Raw genomic sequence first — 13177 nt, forward strand, 5'->3', positions numbered from 1 at the left:
ACCAATACAGTATTTTGGGAAGATCTGATATAATTATAATATTTGATTTTTTCACCAAGGGACAGTAACTGTCTATTTAGTAGAATCTTTCTTCTGTGTCCTTTAGTAAAAATTTAAAAATGTATTCATGCAGTTTCAACACATTTCTTGTTATGTTCATTGCTAGATACTCTTTTAAAAAAAACACAAATGGAATTTTATCACTATGTTTTTGAATGGATCATTTTGGTATAAAGGAAGTTAATTGGGTTTTGTATAAAATTTAAAAAAGTTTAAATGCCTTGCAGAAATCTATTGTAATTCTAAATAGTTCTTTGATGTTTAGATCTTCCAGGTAGACAATCATATTTGCAAATAATGATGATATTCCAGAGATGTTTCTGCTTTAGTATTTTTTTCCCAAAGAGCCTTGGCCTTAGGCAAATTAACTAAAACAAATTAGTTTTTTCAATTCATTTTTTTCTGCTTTTGTTTTCATTATTATTTCATCATTTCGTATTTTACCCTTATTTCTTAAAACTCTCCTCTTGTTGGCTTCTGTGACTTTGTTCTCCCCATTTTCCTCTCTGTTGCTCCTGCTCATCCCACCTCCCACAGATGCGTGTGCCCCGGAGTCTGTCGTTGGGCCCTTTTCTGTTTACACTTCTTGTTAGCCTGGCTTTTGTTAATGACCTCAGAGCTCTCAGGATCTGAAAATCCACTTATGATCATACGTGAACTGGCCCTGTTGAATAGCAGGGTTTTTTTTTTTTTTTTTAATTGTGATAATAAATACACATAACATAAAATTTACCATCTTAACCATCTTTAAGTGTACAAGTTACTGAATAGCAGAAGCTTTATTATGTACTTGGCTATGACCCAGACTTCATCAAGATGATTCAAAGTTCTTATTTTAGCAAGGATCTTTAATTGCTCCTATTTATTCCTTCTCATTGGCTAGATCCCATCAGTTTTACCTTGTTATGTCTCTCTTTTCACGCTGCTAGCTACCAAGGCCAGGCCTTATGCTCAAGCTGTGCAGGTTCTTATTTGCCTCTCTCCCTTTATTATTTCTCTCACTCAATATTGCCCAAGCAGCAGATCCTATCAAGCCACTTTTCTGTTAAAAGTTTTTGAATGGTTTTCAGTAGCCAACAGAAGTACAAACACTTGGCATTCAAGGCCTCATGATCCTGCTACAGGCTACCTTGTGGCTGATTGCCTCTCTTCCTTCATACAGTCCACTGTAGTTCAGGAGACATATTGAGGGAAATGGGCTGGGTATGGGATGGAGACACTCAGGACCAGTTAGTTGGAGAAGGAAGAGGAAACTGCCATCTTTCCTCAGGAGTAGGGATTTGGACCTTGCACTGCCAGAGTCTTCATTCCCTACCCCCCACCCCTTCACTCCAAACTGCAAATCTGGAATTTCCTATGAAAATCTCTCAACTTAAAATTGTTGGTATAAATTAATAATTTTGAAAAACTTGGAGCAATTGAAAAATATGTTTGTGGGCTAGATCCATGCCTCAGTTGATGACCTCTGTTCTTTCTTAGCAGGGTTTCTTTAGATGCCTGTCTCCCTTGTCTGGAATTGGGACATTATATTATAGTCTAAAGAATTGTTAAAATAAATCCAACAGGCATTTCAGAAATTCCACTGTAAAAAAGTTAACTGCTCTAAAGGTTTTTCATGGTTCCTTTGAAAAGGCCAATAGTTGGATTTAAAATGATATAAACTAATACTGCCCACTTGTGCCTCTGGAGCACAGCAAGTATTCTACCATGAGAGGGTTTTTGAGCTGGTCTTGCATATATCAATGTGAGTTTTGTTATATAGTCATACAATAGGGTCATACTATATACATATATATATATGATACAATATATTGTTATTTCACAGGACAGATTAGTCAAGATGTCTGCAATTTCAAAGCATTTTGGATTGAAATACAAAGAAGAATCATACATCTTTAAAGAGCTTGAGAAGATTCGCCAGGAAACTAAAAAGGACTTTCTCCGATTCAAGCAGAAGTTGGCCTCCAAGCCGGCTGTGGATGAAGGCCCAGTGTTGGGCCTCCAGGCCCCCGGCCCTGCGCGTCCCGGGGAGAAGGGCAGAGCTTCCTGCGCTGGACCCCCAAAGCCATCAGGGTCCCCTCGAGCTAAAAGCCCTACGACCCCCGCTGCGGCCCTCCCGCAGCAGGCGCCCCGAGGCGCAGCGCGGCCCCCGGGCCCCAGCGAGGCGGCCACTCCCGGGAAGACCTGGCCGTTTCGCCCCCAGGACTTCTATTTGCGGAGCTCCGCGTTCCTCCGGCACCGGCCCCAGAAGAAGCCGCCGGTCATCGCCTCCAGGGCCGGCACGTCCAGACCGGTGGTCCTGATGCCGCCGCCCGCGCCCAGGGGGAGGCCCGGGCCGCGCCGGGGCCCAAGGAGCCCGCGGCCCACGGCCTCCAAGCCCGTCCTGCACCCGGCCCCAGAGGGCGACGCAAAACGGGAGACCGCTCCGCTTGCAGAGGCCCTCTTGGCCAAGCCGAGGAAGGGCAGCTCCATTTCCAGCCAGGAGGACGACGCGGAGGCGTGCAGCCGGCTGTGGAGAGCCAGGAGTCGCACACCGTCCTTGGGCGAGGGCTCCGTCAGCCTGCCGCGGGAAGGCGCGCGGCCATTGTCCAAAAGCCAGCGGGAGAGGATCGCGCCCAGCCATTCGCTGGAGGCCCCGCAGCAGGTGCGAGTGATCCCGACGTGCATTGAGGAGGTCATCGCCTCACTGCAGTCTGAGGCCCAGCTGGCCTCCGACCGGACCATCAAAGAGCTCATACAGAGTGTCCTCGGCCAGCACTACGACATGAAAATGGAAGTAGGTAAACCAGCCGCAGGGTAGTATTTCTTCTGGGTAAATGCTGCTTCAGGAGACGTTCATTATAGATTTAAGTGCGTGTGGTGTGGTATAAGCAAGACAAGCTAGACTAAACACTGCGGTGTTATGCAAGTGCTTTGAATTTCGAATTTGAGTTTTTTAATATTTCATTGCGGAAGGGTACAGTCTTTTCAGTGGGAGAAATTGAGAGGTTATTTCAAAAATTAGTTCAAAGATTAGCTGTAGACCTGAGTAATACATCAGTGGTAACTTTTCAAAGTCTTTGTGATTATTTAGTATTGAAATAACAGATGTTTTATATGAAAAACTCAGGCTTTTTCTGTTACGGCTTAGCATTAGCAGTGAATGTTTATCCAGAGCACATCGATGTATTACTACTAAGAAGTTGAATTAGTAAGAGTTCTGTGTTGTTTTTTTTTAGTGACAATCACTCTCTTAAAATATTTTTAAAAATTTACTAGCCAATTAAAGAGATTATTAGTGATTCTTGTGTGCCAGGCAAAAGGAGACAGAGTTTGTGTGCATTTTGCCTTGACAACCTCATCAGGTGGATACCCATAAGAGCCCCATTTTACATAAGAGGCTTCCTAGCTTTAGTGATGTTAAAGGACTGTCTCAGTTGTCCCAAACTAAGGAATGGCAGAGCTGGGATTCTACCCAGACACTGGACTCGAAGCATGGACTCGAAGCATGCCAGAACTGTCCGTTTGTTGATTGTGATATGTCCCCAGGAGGGAGCATAGCCAAATAGGGTCATGGGTTAAGATATTTTGTCCATTATATAGACTTTACTCTGGCAGAGACATTCAAAGCAAAAATAATAACAAGACATTCAAAGCAATAATAATAATAAAAATAATCTGAGTCCCACAGAAAGACAGAGGGGGGTGGGAGGGAGGGAAGGGGGGGGGAGTGGAGGGGAGGGGATGAAAAAAGAAAAAAGAGACTTTTTTTTTTTTTTTTTTTTGAGAATGGCAATGAGGATGACTGTAAGAGGGAAGAAGATTCCCTTACTGTCCTTGGCTGCAGTGCCAGACCTGTTATTTGTACACAGAATACTGCTGCCACATTGTGTCTTTAAAATAGTTTCAGTACCAAAATACACTCTGGCTGTCATTTAAGGAATGTGATCATAAAGCCTATTAGGGAACAAAAACATGTAAGGACAAGAGTCCTCAGTGTCGTCTTTGACCTAACATTTGTCAGCAGAGTAGGACAAATGTTTTCAGCTAAGACCCACACCTCCTCACAGTTACTCAACAAGATCAGCGTGGCTGCTTGGGGATTTCTAATTGGGTTTTGTGTGGGTCTCACAGAAAAAAGAATCAGAGATGTGCACTGGAGAACCTTAAGAAAAGACAAAAAAGTTCTCAGTGTCTGCCCCCATAAGAAGTAACTCTGTGACATTAGTCAAGGTACTTGACATAAAGAGGGGCCCATATTAGAAACTGGCTCAGAGGTCCTGTACAGTTGGGAAAAGTTACTTTCAGGCCATAAGATAAAGTACATTTTGAAGGGTTCAAATAGAATAAAATATAAGAAGAAAGAGTATCAAATGATGAATGAATACTGGGACGGTGAGTTCTGTTCTTTGTGGTATTCCATTTGTCTTGTGTATCCTTTTTTGGTGCTTTCAGTTACCTGAATTGTTTAATGTAGGAGAGTGGCCTGGAGCATCAGAGTTAAGGAGCAAGGGGTGCTGACACTGTGTTATAGGACTTAGCCAGTAGCAAGTGCCCCAGTCTCATCCCTGCTTTCCATTACATTGATTTTTAGTGCTTTTGTGATTTTTTTAGTGCTTTAGCGATTTCATTCTTGCTTTTGAAGTTTTGCCTTTCCACGCAAACGATTCCAGAAGACAGAGCCTTGCATTATTTTGAATCGAAGTGCTTTCAAAAGTTTTATTAGGGTGAGAAATGGCTGTGGTTGGTTACGTAGGCGATGGATAGTAATAACAATGCAAGTGTAAAAGTGATGTCTAAATTCTGATCTTAAAAATTCATAAGATTAGAATAAGGACATTTGTTTTAAACATTTGTAATTTATGTAAACAACATACTTTCGAGGATGAGCAAGGAATATGGTTCTTCGCTTTAGACATCTTAATTTGGAGTCACACAGCAATTCTCAAAGGGAAAGCCAGAGGAAAAGACAGTCTTGGCAGAGTGTGTTGTCTCTGTTTAGAGCTTGGGCAAGGCCATTCCAGACCTAGCATTCAGAGTTTCACAATTACATAGGCCAAAAGTTGCACAGAATACCTGAAGATTCACTTAGCTGTCAAGTTTTCTCATCCTTGGCACTAGTGACATTTTGGAGTAAATGATTCTTTGTTGTGGGTGGCTGTTCTGTGAATTGTAGGTTGTTAAGGATTATCCCTGGCTTCTACCCACTAGATGCCAGTAGCACAATCCTCTTGCTTCCCTTCCTCATCCCCTGCCCAAGTCATGACAGTCATAGTATCTATATATTGCCAAATGAGACCCTGGAGAGTAGGGCACCATGCCTCCCACGTTGAGAACCACTGGCCTAAACAGTATGTATACACCATTGTAGGAGGAATAGCAATGTTATATGGCCCTGTGTTTGTTTTACTGAGGCATCAATCACTCACAACATACATTCTAATTATATGAGACTGGAGTTCAGAGACTACCTTCTGGACATTAATTGAGAATGAAGGAGCCAGCCCATCCTTGCTTCTTTCATGTATAGTTGCTTTTTGCCACAAAGCACAAAGAAAAATGGCTTCACGTGATCTAGGTAAGAAAGAATTCATGTTCCAAGATCTTTTATGAACAAATTATGTGTAGCTCACAAATGTTATACCATAAAATCTATGCCTACTTCCACTTCAGGGAAGATGAAATAGATGTACTTTCTCCTATTTCTCCTGTACAACTAACTGCACTAGGTATAAGACAAACATGAGAATACTCCAAAAGGTGGAGAGAGGAAGACAGACTGGCTAGGAACTTCGGGTTCTGAGGAATCACATAGTGATGCTTTCTAGGGCTTTCTTTTTGCCTTATATCCTCCAGACTTGGATATAAGGATGCTGGCAAAATAGGAATGCCAGTGGATGCAGTAAAAGCTCCAGCAAAAGCCAGCTCTCGTTAGCCAAGGGATCAAGAAAGGGGCAGCCTAGAAAGACATAACTTTCAGACAATAACTGTGCTCCTCTAGCCAGAACCAGCAGAAAAAAAGCCTATGACCCCATCCCCACCTATACCAGCCAAGGCTGAATGGGGATCCTGGCCTTTCAATCTCACTAAGCTATAACAAGTTACCCCAACTTTTCTCCCCACTGAGGTGGTGTCAGTGGAAAGTCAGGACTTTGAACACTGCTTTGCAGTGAAAGAGGCTGCCCTCTCCACTTTCCCTGTATCACTGGGGCCATGTGGGGAACAGTAATGAGATACCCCTATCCCTTATAACTAGAATGGTATCAGCAGAGGCCTAGTGGGAGCCAGAACTCCTACTCCCACCCAGCAATAATAAGGAAGCCTGCACCCCTGGTGTCAACAGAGACCAAGTTGGAACCTGTGCCCTCCCCCAACAACACCTACTAGAACAATGCCATAGGAAGCCAGCTAAAATAGGAAGTTTAAATGAGATCCAGAGTCTCAGAACACATGCCCAAATGTCCAAGTTTCAGTAGAAACTCACTTGTCATACTAAGAACCAGGAATATCTTGACTTGAAAGAAAAAAAGATAACAGATGCCAGCACTGAAATAACAGAGATGTTAGAATAAAGTGGCCTTCAAAAAGAAGGCTTCAGTGAGTAAATATGAGCACATTTGAAAAAATGAAAAAGTAGAAAGAGTTGACGGAGAAATAGAAAGTCTCATTAAAGAAATCAAAGATGTAAAGAGGAACCAAAGGAAAATTTTAGAACTGGAAGCACAATAACTGAAATAAAGCCCCAGTTGATAGCTAAACAACTGAATGGAGAGGACAGAGGAAAGAATCAGTGAATTTGAAGGTGGAACAATCAACTTACTCAATCTGAACAACAGAGAGACAATAGACTGAGAAGAAAGTGTACTTAACTTCAGGACCTATGAGACTATCACAAAAGATCTAACTTTATGTCATCAAGGTCCTGGAAGCTGAGTAACCCCCAAACCAAAGAAACCCAAAGGATCCACACCAAAATATAATTGTCAAACTTCTGAAAATGAAAAAAAACAATAGGGGCACCTGGGTGGCTCAGTCGGTTGAGTGTCCAACTTTGGCTCAGATCCTGATCTCGCGGTCCGTGAGTTTAAGCCCCGTGTTGGGCTCTGTGCTGACAGCTCGGAGCCTGGAGCCTGCTTCATATTCTGTGTCTCCCTCTCTCTCTGCCCCTCCCTGACTCATGATCTGTCTGTCTGTCTGTCTGTCTCTCTCTCTCTGTCAAAAAAAAAAAAAAACAACACATTAAAAAAACCAATAAAACCTTTAAAGCAGTGAGAGAGAAACAAGTGTTACCTATAGAGGAAAACAACTTGAATGACAATTGATTACTTGTTAGAAATCATGGAGGCCAGAAGGAATGGGCACAGTATTTTTCAAGTGCTGAAAGCAAAGCATTGTGTACCCAGAATTCTATGTCCAGTGAAATTATTCTTCAGGAATTGAAGGGGAAATCAGGGCATTCTCAGAGAATTTGTCACTAGCTGTCCTACCCTACAGAATGGCTAAAAAAGTTCTCTAAACAGAAAGGAAATGATTAGAAAAAAGGACACCCGGAGGGAAGAACACAATAAACAAAAACTGTGGCTAAATACAACAGACTTGCCTTCTCCTCTGTTTGATATTTCATGCTAAACATTAGACAGGCTCTACACTGTCTAATGTGATTCTAAATGTATGTAGAGGAAATTTAATTTAATGTAAGACAATTATAAATAGGAGATGGTAAAAAGACATAAAAAGAGGTAAAGTTTCTATGCTTCACTCTAATTGACAATATCAGTAGACTTGGTATATATAAGTTATGTATATATAACATAATGCCTAGGATAGTGACTAAAAAAGCCATACAAGCAGATTCACTCAAAAAACACTATAGATAAATCACAATAGGATTATAAATCTGTTAACTCATAGGAAGGCTGGTAAAAAACAGAGAAATAAAAACAGAAAAAAGAAAACAAAAAATAAACTGACAGCTTCAAATTCTAACATATTAATAACTACATTAAATATAAATGGATTAGGGGCGCCTGGGTGGCGCAGTCGGTTAAGCGTCCGACTTCAGCCAGGTCACGATCTCGCGGTCCGTGAGTTCGAGCCCCGCGTCAGGCTCTGGGCGGATGGCTCAGAGCCTGGAGCCTGTTTCCGATTCTGTGTTTCCCTCTCTCTCTGACCCTCCCCCGTTCATGCTCTGTCTCTCTCTGTCCCAAAAATAAAAAACGTTGAAAAAAAAAAAATTTAAAAAAAAAATAAAAAAAAAAATATAAATGGATTAAATACACCAATTGAAAGACAGAGATTGGCAAGTAATTAAATACATAACCAAACTATATTTTGTCTACAAGAGGCTTACTTCTGATATAATGATATAGGTAGGTTGAAAATAAAAGATGAAAAAAACATATCATGCACACATTAACTAAAAGAAATCAGGAGTGGCTATATTAAGTTCAGATAAAGTGGACTTCAGAACAGAGAAAATTACCAGAGACATAGAGGGGATTCCCATATGGTAAAAGGGCCAATTCACCAAGAAAACAAAGCAATCCTAAATGTGTATGCACCAAATAACAGAGCTGAAAGATAAAAACTGAAAGGAGAAATAGGAAATCTACAATTATAGTTGAAGACTTCAACATCCCTCTTTTAACAACTAATAGAAAAATTAGACAGAAATTCCCCGAGAAGAACTCAACAACACCATCAACTTTCAGAATCTAATTGATGTTCATATAACACTGCACCCAACAATAACAAAATACATATTCTTGTCAATTGTCCATGGAACATATACTAAGACCATATCTTGACCATAGAAGTGAACGTCAATAAACTTAAAAGAATTGAAATCATACAGAGTGTTGTTCTCTGACCATAATGGAATAAAACTAACAATTAATACCAGAACGATAATAGGAAAATCTCCAAATGTTTGGAAGCTAAACAATGCAGTTTTTGTTAATGTTTATTTTTGAAAGGGAGAGAAAGACAGAGTGTGAGCAGGGGAGGGACAGAGAGAGAAGGAGACACAGAATCTGAAGCAAGCTCCAGGCTATGAGCTATTGGCACAGAGCCGGATGCAGGGCTCAAACTCATGAAGGGCAAGATCATGACCTGAGCCAAAGTTGGACCTCAACCAACTGAGCCACCCAGGTGCCCCAACAATGCAGTTTTAAATAATCCATGGATCAATAAGGAAGTCTCAGGGAAAAAAAGACATTGAACCAAGTTTAAAAATACATGTGAAAATTTGTGGGGTACAGGCAAAGCAGTACATTCATCCACAGAAATGAAAACTTACATTCAAACAAAAACCTGAGATGAATGTTCATAGCAGATTTTATTATTTAATAATCCAAACTAGAAAGAACCCAGATGTCCTTCATGGGGTAAATAGATATATTAATCAGCAATAAAAAGAAAGATACCTACAACAACTTGGATGAATCTCCGGAAAATTATGCTGAGGCAAGCAACAGCAACAACAGCAACAATAACAAACTCCCTGAAAAACAGCAACAACAACAGAAAGAATAACAAACTTCCCAACAAACAAACAAAAACCACCAAACAAAACAAAACAAAACAAAACAAAAACAACCCAGAAGAAACAATCTCTAAACATTAGAGGCTGTATAATTACATTTATACAACATTCTTAGAAGGACAAAACTATAGGAATGGAGAACAGATTTGTGGTTGCAAGGGGTTAAGGACAGGCTTAGGGTGAGGTAGGGTGGGAAGAAGTCAGTGTGGCTTTAGAAAGGCAGCATGAGAAATCCTTGTGGTGATGGGAATGTTTGTATCGACTGTAGCAGTGCCAGTGTTCTGGTTGTGATATTGTGTTACAGTTTTGCACATATTACTATTGGGGGAAAGGGGTAAAGAGTACAAAGGATATTTCTGTATTATTTGGTACAAGTGAATACGAGTCTACAGTTATCTCAAAATAAAAACTGAAATGTTATCAGAGTCTATATGCTTCTTTTTATAAGTTGTAAGAAGAGACACAAGGAAACAATATATTCTCTTCTAAGTCCTCCTTAGTTCCCCATAGTAACCAATGCTTATTGTTGTTTATTCTTCTACACTTATCTTAATATTTTAGTACAAATGTGCACACATACATGCACACATAAACAGGGTTTTCTCTTCATAAAAATAAGAACATATGGTGTACATTATTCTGCAACTTACTTTTTGACATATTTCAATATGTACAGCTTCTATTTTTTTCCTTTAAATAGCTGCTTATTATTTCATAATATTTAAACATTTCCTTGGCTCTTTGCTTTTCAAATTTCACTTTTCCTATCCTAGGAGTAAATTTTTGTTCATTGGAGGTATAAATTAGGGAACCTACCTGGATCTGGGCCAAGAAAAACAATTTATATTGTTTGGATGACATAATACAATTGGGAGGGACTAGTTTGGACAGATCTTTTCTATTCACAATGATAGACACACTTATTACATCTTTCTCTTACACATTCCCTTTGTGCAGTACTTTGTTGTCCTCATAGAACGGGCTTAGGCTAGTACAAATGATATAATGATTTCTTGATTTACACCTCTGTGAAGTTTTAAATCTCTCAGATTTGGGTGCTTTCAACAAATACCAAATACTTATATATTTAATTTACATTCATTTTTAGAAGATGGAAAATATTATATTAGTTTTTGAAGGAAAATTACTGTTTCTTTAGTCAGTTTGATTGTAGCAATGATTTTGAACCAAGTTGGAAGTTGTTCCTTCAAAATAAACTTATTCTTTTGGATACAAATGCAGTTTATTTTCCATGAGGATTTTCTTTCAAGATTGAAATACTAAATTATTTGAAAAATGAAATGCTAATTTAGTGTAGAACTCAGATGTGTTTTTTTCTGATTCTTAGCACAGATGCTGCACGGTAATAATTTTTCTTTTGCTTGTTTGTATGGTAACGTACCTCAATTTAAACTCTACAGGACAAATGCATTTTAATCTTGATCCATTTTCACATATACCAGGGTTTAAGTACTATGAGGAGAAGTGAAGAAACATGTTGGCAAAATAATTGCCTTTTCTGACTGTTTCAGGTACAATTATTTGGATATTTATGATAAAAGCATTTCCCCTCTGTGGATTGTTATTTCAACACATAGCGCAATTTAAATTTTGATTTCCTGATGTAGACGTTTTTAGATGCTTTAAAATTTTAAGGACTGGTCCAAGGGCTTAGACTTTCTTTCCGTAGGAGATGAAGTGGGCATTATCTGAGAAGTTGCATACTTAAAATCCAGCACTATTTGCCACCTTAACATTGTATAGTTTTAGTCCTCTTTAGGGGTAATTTTTGTGATATCTTCAAGTCATGATTTTCATCTATTTTGTGTAAAGTGAGAGGAGAGAGTTTATACAATTTAAAACAGTTTTTTGAAATCGAGGGCCTAGAGTAATATGGCCGCCTTGACAGCAAATTGAAATACCGGAATATCCTAGTTGGGTTACATGTTGACTTATTGTACATGGGAACCATTTATTTTTATTACTGAAAAGCATAGTATTTGATTGTGATTTAAGTCTCTTATTCTGTAGCTGTAAACAGCCTGAAGCTAGGCAGCTGTATTCTTTACAATTCTTGTTTTAAAGCATAATAGGTAAACATTGAATTTTAAGGATGGGTAGATAAACAGTTTTGACAGTAAAATCAAAATCTCAAGAACCAGCAAACCACAGTCATGTCTGAACATCTCTCATCCCAAATCCAGGCAGCCTAATAGACTGTGCGGCACATTATCTAGTTGTACTGAATATGTATTTCATTTTGGGGGCATATTATTTTACAGGTACCTGGTTTCCCTAGTCCACTGCAAAATGCACTGAATCCTGGTCTCACCACAGTGGAAAAGAATGACTTGACAAAATCTGTCATATTTCTTATCTCTATGAGTTTTTATAAAGCACAGTACAGAAAGGTTAAATTTTTAGTCTATTGTATTGAAACTAAAATATATATATAACATCTAAATTACTAAATATAGTCTCATTTAATAATTTTTTTTTACATATTTTACTTTGTGTTTTTATTATATGGAAAGGAACTGTTAGAGTCTCGGTGATAAATTTTTCCATAGTTTTTCCTTACTCTCATTTTTCTTTTTTTTTTTTTTTTTCATTTTTTTTCCCAACGTTTATTTATTTTTGGGACAGAGAGAGACAGAGCATGAACGGGGGAGGGGCAGAAAGAGAGGGAGACACAGAATCGGAAACAGGCTCCAGGCTCTGAGCCATCAGCCCAGAGCCCGACGCGGGGCTCGAACTCACGGACCACGAGATCGTGACCTGGCTGAAGTCGGACGCTTAACCGACTGCGCCACCCAGGCGCCCCTCCTTACTCTCATTTTTCACTGGAATAGTGCCTGGAGCTGGAAGATGACCTAATTAACTATGTATTTTACATAACAAAACTGAGATCCAATGAGAGAAAGTGACTGTTGCAAGGCCACGCAGCTAATTAGCATAGTGGAGACTGGATCCCTTCAGCTCTTCTGACAGCCAGACTAGAATTGTCTTCATTCTTATTACATCATGCTGATAGCACTTTCTTTCTTTCCTCCCATCGTCTCTTACCTTTTTTCCTTCACTATCTTAATACCTAGACCCCAGGTATCCAGAATCTTTTCTCACCGTGACTTTTCCCATCTCAGATTTCTGTGATGACTGAATTAGTGGGAAGACCATCACTCTCCCATTCAGGGATGGCCATCCTGGTGACCTCTGAGCTCAGCAGTTTTAGACCAAGAAGCAACGATTTGCTGCTCATAGAGCCCTGTGGTGATGGTAGAGATGGCAGGTGTGAGATGGGACTCAGGTTGGGTACCTAAGATCCACACTGAGTCATAACATTCAAAGATGGAGGTGGGATGAATTACAGGTATTGATGACGCTAGTAGTTGATTATATAGTCACTAGTCAGTTACAGTCAGCCAAGTACCACTGATTCTGCCAACTTAAGTTGGTGTTAATATGAACAAATGATAAAATCTCCATTATCTGTCATCTCATGTCAACTAAAGGCAGAGTAACAGACTGACCCACTTCTACTTCATCTTATTAGCTTTATTTTACATTATTTATTTTATTTTTAAATCATTTAGC

The 13177-nt window shown here is 39.6% G+C and overlaps 1 protein-coding gene across 3 annotated transcripts in view; it reads left to right on the forward strand.

The window, feature by feature from the left end:
• The window catches only part of TTC6 (tetratricopeptide repeat domain 6), a 208137-nt gene that overhangs the window by 9297 nt on the left and 185663 nt on the right, over positions 1-13177 (forward strand). For 2 of the 3 annotated variants that reach the window (XM_045450746.1, XM_045450747.1), the window contains exon 2: positions 1886-2836. The exons of the other annotated variant lie outside the window; for it this stretch is intronic. In XM_045450746.1, coding sequence (XP_045306702.1) covers positions 1901-2836 — 936 coding nt within the window. In that variant the 5' untranslated portion in view covers positions 1886-1900. The remainder of the gene's footprint in view (positions 1-1885; positions 2837-13177) is intronic. 3 annotated transcript variants of the gene reach the window in all.

Source organism: Leopardus geoffroyi, chromosome B3 (genome assembly GCF_018350155.1).
Source record: "Leopardus geoffroyi isolate Oge1 chromosome B3, O.geoffroyi_Oge1_pat1.0, whole genome shotgun sequence".
Classification (NCBI taxonomy): domain Eukaryota; kingdom Metazoa; phylum Chordata; class Mammalia; order Carnivora; family Felidae; genus Leopardus; species Leopardus geoffroyi.